Source organism: Neolamprologus multifasciatus, chromosome 2 (assembly GCF_963576455.1).
Source record: "Neolamprologus multifasciatus chromosome 2, fNeoMul1.2, whole genome shotgun sequence".
NCBI lineage: Eukaryota > Metazoa > Chordata > Actinopteri > Cichliformes > Cichlidae > Neolamprologus > Neolamprologus multifasciatus.
This window is the reverse complement of record NC_140440.1, coordinates 25,939,950-25,947,698: the sequence shown is the minus strand read 5'-3', so window position 1 is coordinate 25,947,698 and position 7,749 is coordinate 25,939,950. Positions and strand designations below refer to the sequence as shown.

General features: G+C 41.0%; 1 protein-coding gene across 5 annotated transcripts; it reads right to left on the bottom strand.

Annotated features, from left to right (window-relative positions):
* Nucleotides 1–734: 734 nt before the first annotated feature.
* Nucleotides 735–6,127, bottom strand: LOC146524494 (uncharacterized). 5 transcript variants are annotated; one of them, XM_085131760.1, is made up of 14 exons: nt 5,933–6,127; nt 5,488–5,826; nt 5,206–5,334; nt 4,943–5,134; nt 4,755–4,825; nt 4,435–4,681; nt 4,253–4,342; nt 3,982–4,134; nt 3,709–3,837; nt 3,449–3,613; nt 3,046–3,089; nt 2,840–2,942; nt 2,734–2,764; nt 735–2,657 (listed from the first exon to the last, which is right to left on the bottom strand). In XM_085131760.1, exons 1-14 carry the CDS (start codon nt 5,994–5,996, stop codon nt 2,600–2,602), a joined length of 1,815 nt encoding a protein of 604 aa, XP_084987886.1. In that variant the 5' UTR covers nt 5,997–6,127; the 3' UTR covers nt 735–2,599. The 5 variants fall into 5 exon arrangements, with proteins under 5 accessions (XP_084987886.1, XP_084987884.1, XP_084987885.1 ...); XM_085131758.1 differs by having other exon boundaries at nt 3,982–4,167; nt 4,259–4,342; nt 5,933–6,125; XM_085131759.1 differs by having other exon boundaries at nt 3,982–4,167; nt 4,259–4,342; nt 4,943–5,110; nt 5,933–6,120.
* Nucleotides 6,128–7,749: the final 1,622 nt, after the last annotated feature.

Sequence of the window (7,749 nt, the reverse complement as noted above, 5' to 3'; positions counted from 1 at the left end):
ATGACATTTCCTGTTCCCACTAGGTGGCGCTGTACTTGATGTCAAATATGGCAGTTGAAATAGATTCAGGGGTGGAGTCTTATCATATGTGTGCTCTTTGGTCCAGATCGGACAATGTATGACAGAATGAGAGGCAATAAGATTTTCATGGCGAGTCATCGAAATTCGCCGTGGCGCCACGGCCTCACTGTATTGTGAAAACTCAAATGCTCCGCAATTTAACATGGCCCAGGTGTGTAGTTGAAACTGACCAAAGATGAAGCTTATACGACCAAATCCCCAGGAGAAGTTCGAAAAAGTTCGAGGCATGGAAATGGCAAAATTAGAGCCAAAATGTCACCTTCACCTCCAAATGGCGGACTTCCTGTTGGGTTTGCATCAATGGGCCCACAGACTTTTTTGTTCGTCTTGGCATGGTACACATGTGTGCCAAATTTCATACATGTAGCTCAAACTATGTGGTCGTAGGGCTGCATTTAACAAGGCATAGGTGGCGCTCTAGAGCCATTTCCCACTGCTCATATGTAAAACCATTAAAATACAAAATTTTTCACCAGACCTGGCATGTGTGCAAAATTTCATGAGTTTTTGACCATGTTTAGGCCCTCAAAAAGGCCCTTGTTTTGCCTGAATAATAATAAGAAGAAGAAGAAACGGAGCAGATACAATAGGGCCTTCGCACTGTCAGTGCTCGGGCCCTAAATACGTAAAATAAGTTAAAATTACAAAACAGAGCGTGACAACAGATAAAATCAGCATTAAAGCGAATAAGCCAGTCTAAACAGGTGTGTTTTGAGCTGTGTCTTAAATACGGAAAGGGTGTCAATATTTCTTAGTGCAGGAGGAAGAGAGTTCTACTGCTTTCTCGCTTTGTGTGGGTTTCCGGCGGCAGGCATGGTCCAGCAAGAACCAATGAAGCTGTGGGTGGAGGTGGCTGGGAGGTAAATTGGTTTTTGGCTGTGTGGCCAATCAAAGGGACCTCATCAAAGTCATCGAACCAGCGTTTCCTACAACCTTCCTTGCCTGTTTTCGTCTGTTTGCGTAAGTGCCACACAGTTTAATCAGAGGGACTTGAGAACAGAGAGGAAGATGGATGAAAGAAGAAAAGGATGCGGAAGTTTGGAGGAAAGCACCAGGACAGGAACGGGCGCCGATATTAATGTAAGCAAAGCCAGATTGAAGAGGCAGAGGAAAGTGGAAAAACGGGAGCGAGGCAGCAGAAGTGAGGGGTCCCGAGACGAGAGGAAGTCCAGAAAAGAGGGATGTGGTGGAGCTTTGTTTACAGGCCAGGTTCACAAAGTGTACTGTGACTTTGTGCGTCAGCAGCTCTGAGTTTGTGATGGGTTACCACAGAAAAGCAATAATCAAGCAATATTTACACCACTGTAGAGAATTAGTCCATTTCTCAGGAAGTTAGCTTGTGAAGTTAAAAACAACAATTCTTCCATCTGTGGTTTAGTCGTAGGACATTTTAAAGAAATATAAACAAGCAGAAACAGGAAGTGGAAGTCGTTTTAAAAAAAAAAGAAAAAAAAACATCCATGCGTGCACACACAAACATTGATCACTACTGTGCCATGTGGTCCCCGCTGAGACACATGGCTTAGGTATCCCCCCTTGTGATCCCCCATTAGTCTGAGACTCCCTCTCAGGCAGCTGCCTCAAAGCTCCACGGAGGTATCAGATCTCCTCCTCTTCCTCTTCTCCTTAATTAGGACTATTAAGAGATTTACAGGACAGATGGATGGAAATCCAGCTGGCTGCAGCGCCAGCCGCTGAGGACGGCTCTGCTGATGGCGACGTGAGAGCTCAGTGAGAGCGGTACATCAGCTTACCAGTGAAACTCTGGTGCCCTCTGGTGGTTGGAGATGGTTGTTGAGTTTTGAATGATTTCAATAAAGAAGCAGCTCTAACTTTTCATTTATAATTATATAAAGTGGTAAAATGTAACTTTTAATTAATTTGTCGGGAGTTTTTTTTTCCACTGAAGAGATTTAAGCAAAAGCAGCCATTACAATTCACTTTTAAGTCCAGCAGGTTTTTTTTTATTTAAAAAAAAAAAGTTGTGATTGCAGCATTTGTGGTTTTAACTGATGATTTATGGAGCACACCTTAAACAAATGCATTCAGCACAGCTTGTGGCTAAGTGTTAATTTATTCTGTGATTGTTAAATAAACACACTGTGGTTTACACCGTGAAATAAAATACATGCAGATGGACAAACACTGTAAAAGTTTCACAAAAACAATAGCAGAGCTGTCGTGCGTTCCCATTACATGCAAAACTAAAATTAACAAACAAAAACAAAAAAACTGATGATTCGATGATGACTTTAGAAACGCAACCACACACACAAACAGAAGCTGCTTTATAGAACCCAGAGTCCCCCTTTTTGTAAGCTTATTTAATGAGTGTTTTCTTTTGGTTAGTTGTAATCAGCCCGACATGTCGGTGACGTTTTAGCAAATTAGTCATCTTTCCTCGGTGACAGACAAAAATATACATCTTTTTTTTTTTTTTTGCAAATGTGAAATTTAAAAGTACTTTTTGTCCCGGTTAGTTCTACGATCCTTCCGCAGCCCAAATTAACTCTGTGTTTTACAGCTCGTGTAGTGACTCGCAGTCTGTGTAGCGTACTTCTCCATTACCCAGCCAGCTGCAGACGAGAAAAAGTGACAGTTTTAAGCAGATCATTTCTCAAGGTGAACGTGGCGTGTGCCGCAAACACTTACATGCTCAGGGTGCCTTTTTTCTGTTTTAGTCCTGTGAAGAGAGAGCATACAGTTCAGGGGAGGAAGCTGGGTTTCTATAAGGAGCAACGCTGCTAAGCACACTTACGGCGAAGCTGCCACGTGGTTAATATGGCGCCTATTACCACCAAGAGGCCCACCGCTACAAAGATGCCTATCAGGTGATGACTAGGACTGTTCAAAGGGCTTGCCTAGAAGAAAGGAGTACCATAAAGCTGATCTGCTCAATCAAGTGAACTATTTAGCATTATGTGTAGTTGTTTGATTTTTCTATGGTAGCATCCAAATACTTACAGTATAAGGCATCATGCTGGTAATGAGAATGTCCTTCTGATGACCTACAATGCACAACCACAAAGGAAATGAGCTAGGAGGAAGTCCAGCAAATGCTGTGTTCAGCAAAACAGCTTAACACGCAGAAACAACGAGTGCAACTAAACAGGCCCACTGTGAAGCAGTTTCCTGATGTTGGAGGAACTACAATAAAAGGCAATAATAAAATTGTCGCCCGTTTAAATTTTGGGGCAAGATAATAGAATATGAACAAAAAACTGTTCTTCTGCCTTGACACGAGGAAACAATTTCCCGTTCATTAATGAACCACAGCATATGGGAAAAGCAGCCCTGTTCTGCCCGATGAACTGCACAAACACACAACTACAGGAGCAATAATACATTTTTTTAATGAAAACAACACCTGCTTCCCCAGTGGTGATCGTGAGGACATTGCTGGCTGCACTGGTGGCCTGGCTGTTCTTGGCAAACATGCGGACGTTGTATGTCGAGGGATTCATCTCTATTATTGTGGCCTCCGTCTCATGGGCTCCAAAGTCCACAGCGTTCTTTGTGTAATCCCAGGAAGCTGAAAGGAAAATATTTAACTTAATATCACAGAGTGATATGAGGATTAACAGTGTAAATTTAGCTTTAGAGCTTGTATTAAAGTGAAGTTTTTACCATTCACTGCTTTGTACTCGAGGAAATACCCGGTGATGGGGCTGTCACCTTCGGAACTAATATTCCAAAAAAGGGAAAACGAATTGCCGTCCACCTTCTTTAACTCGATCACTGGGGGATCTGGGGGCACTAGAAGATATTTAACAAGTAAAAGAAGTTTTTATCTTTTCAAGCGTTTGATTTCTGGTTTTAGTATGAGAGTTATGTCTGGGAACCTTTATTTTCAGAAACTAAATCAGGGGTGGAAACAAATGTTCCCTTTAAATGTTTTACCTCCTGAGATACTGGCAGTGCTTTGCTCCCAAACTGTGGCGGCATAAAAAGTTATTGAGATTGCTGAAGGTGATGGGGTTGTTGAAGTTGTTGAGGTTGCTGAAGTTGATAGGGTTGTTGAAGTTGTTGAGGTTGCTGAAGTTGATGGGGTTGCTGAAGTTGTTGAGGTTGCAGAAGTTGCGTAAACTTGTAGAAGAGTAAAAGAAGAAGCAATTCCAGTAAGTCATTTCTCAAAAAATAATTGAGGAAAAAGTTACACTTGCTCGATAACACGTACCCGAGGAAAAATGTAGCCGCATTGTGGCAGCAGTGGAAGAAGGCAAAGTAGTTACTGTTGTTGTTGTTGTTGTTGTTTTAGGAACTTTAGATAAAATATATGAAATCAAACTGATATTAAAAAAAATATGACAAAAAATCGTTTTTAGTCATATTTTGTCATTTTTAAAAACTTACTCTCATCCAGAGTTGAGCAGAGAGGTGCATTTGAAGCTGGTCCGACCCCGGCGATTGTTTTGGCCTGTATGAGCACGCCGTACATGGTAGAAGGCTTCAGGTTTACAAGAGTGACGGTCTCTTGTTCACGCGTGGCCGCCACAGTTAAATACTGCCACCGTTTAAACTGTTTGGCCACGGGGTCAAACTCTCTGTAGTTAATGTTGTAACCCCGCAGAACGCCGTTTCTCAGCTCAGCCCTCGGAGGCTAGTCGAGAGAAAAGAGTTAGTCTACTATGTCCAGTCACAAGCCAGGAAACAGTGCTGAACTGTGACTTTACCTTCCAGGTTACTTTGATGCTTCTGGAACTGAGGGCCACAAGCTGCATATCCAGGGGCGGGCCCTGTGGTGCTGCAGGGAAAACAAATTTTAAAGGGAGCAACCACCAAAAATGTGAATTTGTTTTTACATTCTAGATCATTATATTTATCATAAAAATACTAACACATAAATTATGCTGAAACAAACCTGCTTCTTTTGCAGTGATAGTGAGAACGTTGCTGGTTTCACTCATCCCAACGCTATTGATGGCGAACACGCGGAGGTTGTAGGTCTTGGATGGACTCAAATCCACCAAAGTCACGTGAGTCAGTGAAGGATCGTGCAGCTCGGTGGTTTTTTTTGTTTCCCAGGGTGCTGTGCAGCACAAATCCATAGATTCTGACTTTAAAATAACTTTTGAAATATCTCAAAATCTGTCATGGATACTGGGTCGGTTTTCTTGTGCTTACTCTGTTTGTTTTTTATATCGACCCTGTAAGCTGTAATGGGACGGCCGCCGTCAAACACGGGACTCCAGCGAATAGTGACGGTCCTTTCCTTCACCTCTCTTGCCTCGATTCTCAGTGGATTCGGTGGAACTAAAAGGAAAGGGAAAAAACTAAATATGAGCTTATACAACGCTGAAATAATGAGATGACTAATCAGTTACCAGAAAAAAACTGAAACTACCCAAAAAAAAAGATTTTTGACTAAACACGCTGCTTATTTTATTAAATTTGTCTTTGTCTCACCTGCATTCACTTTCAGAGTCACGTGATGTTTCTGGTCATTGAACCAGCCTGGTATTTCCACACGACAGCCATACACGCCGGAGTCCTGCTCCTCGGCGTGCCTGATGGTCAGAGACACATCACCCTGGCCAAGATTGCCCATGAGCAGGTAATGTTCTGACAACCTGCTGATCACTGACGTCCCATCTGTCTTTAGCACCTCGTTGGCACAGCCGCTGTTAGGTATGGTTCCCTTGCCCCAGCATGCAGAAAGCCTGCCGTAATAGTTTGCATCATAGCTGCATTTTAAAATAGCATCTGTTCCCACCGTGACTGTTACAGTTTCTGCAGACACGAAACCTGAAAAGGCATTGAGATTTTTTTTACATTTTTTAAATGGAAAAAGTACATTAATTACTCACTGCACTGCTAAATCAAATGCAAATCATATGCATGGCTGTCTTACCTGCAAGAAAACAAAAGAGAAGGTTGCAATACACAGCAAGGTGTTTGCTGGCCAAAATAATCATTTTACCTTCTTCTCTCTAAATCAAAGGACAGATTGGTTGACCTGCTAAACACCACTAAACGAAACCCAGGGTGGTTTCAGCTCTGAAATATTTCCACATCACATGATGCTTCCTTGATAAGCACACACAAACAACTTCTGCTGGCAGAAGAGGAATGTAGAAAGGCGCTGTTTCCTTTTTTGTGGTTTTGGTTCCTTTTACTAGAAGGGGCAAACTGTTTCCTTTTTGATGATTAGACAGACACAGAATCAAGGTTATCAAAATGACAAATTCATTCCCAGTGTTGGTTCTCAGCTTCTGTAGCAGTGGTATAGAGCATTAACTATTCAATATATCCTCCCTGCATCTCGGAGACTAATGCTTTAAATTATTACTAATTTATTCCAGCAGGAAATATTCAAAGTAACTTCAAAACATGCTATTTACTCATCAGCGCAAGGCATTTAAAGAGATACAATGCACTTTGATGCACTGAAATCAAATATTTATTGTGTTCTCAAATTTAACGCATTAATTACATTTTTTTATGTAAAAAGAAGGAGAGTCTGGTTTAACCAAAGGCCATTGAACTGATTTCTTTGAGTGCTGAGTAAACATTTGTGCATGGTGGCTGTTTGGTAACCCAGCAAAGAACTTCTTCTCTGATAAGAACCCAAGACACATGTGGTACAAACTGTTTTCTGACATGTTTTTAAAAAGCTAGTAGATTTTTTTTTTATCATCTTTTTTTTTTACAGGATTGAAAGGCAAACTTTTTTTTGTACATGCAGTACCTTAAGTGAGTGAGCAAACAAAATTAATTAAAATAATCATTAATAATACAGTACAATACAGTAATGTGCAAACATCTTGAACACATTACTGTATTAGCATATCTTATTTCTTAATAATTTATTTGGAACATTGGTAATTTGTGCATCCGTTGTTGTTTTTTTAATATAATGAAATGCAGTATATAAGGCAAAACAGTATATTTTAACAAACTTCAACTTATTCTTCAACACAGTCAGCTTTCTGCTAATTTCTTTAAGTGGTCTTCAGGAATGCTTCTCCTGACTTTTTAAAGGACAATCAAAGCACATCTTTGGATTTTTGCTGCCTTATTCTGTCAAAATGATCCCACGCTGCTTCAATAATGCTGAGGTACGGACTCTGTGGAGGCCAATCCATGACTGACAGTTCCACTATGAGTGTTTTTGTCTAAGCTTCGGTATTGGCGGTGTGTTTGAGATCATTTTCATGCTGAAAAATCAAACTGTTGTCAGTCAGACACTTACATGATGGTTTTGCATGGCGGATGAGGAAGACAGTCTGGCCTTTGAAACAAAATATAAAAGAATAAGGGGTGGCTCAAGATCTTTGCACAGTATTGTTTGTACCATCACATTTTGCGTTTATCTCTGCGTGAAATTCCAGTCTAGAAGGATTTGTGATAAACTATACTTAACATATTGATTTCGCTTGTTTTTCTTTAAAAGATAAAATGGAAAGAGACATAACATGGAGTTCATGGAAAGAGCAGAGAAACAATGTGGTTAGCTGGAAACCAGATGCTCACTGCTTCTACCCACGTAGTACAGAACCCAGCCTATCAGGCTGCCCCCATACAGTTAACATTCATGAGAAACAGGGTGAAACAAAGTGTGACAGTGTAGCCTTGGTGCCGCTTGTGTCGTCTTCTTGTGACCTCACTGAAAACTTTTTTTTTGTTTTCCAGGGGATCGGAAACAGTTACTTTCACTCTTAATTTCTT

Bases quoted from the DNA above. Each gene is read 5' to 3' on its own strand.
- LOC146524494 (XM_085131758.1), bottom strand. From the start codon at position 5,996: ATGATTATTTTGGCCAGCAAACACCTTGCTGTGTATTGCAACCTTCTC. The intron at 5,135-5,205 runs GTAAGCACAAGA...TTTTAAAGTCAG, and splicing joins CGATATAAAAAACAAACAGA to AATCTATGGATTTGTGCTGC. The intron at 3,838-3,981 runs GTAAAACATTTA...AATATCTTCTAG, and splicing joins CACTGCCAGTATCTCAGGAG to TGCCCCCAGATCCCCCAGTG.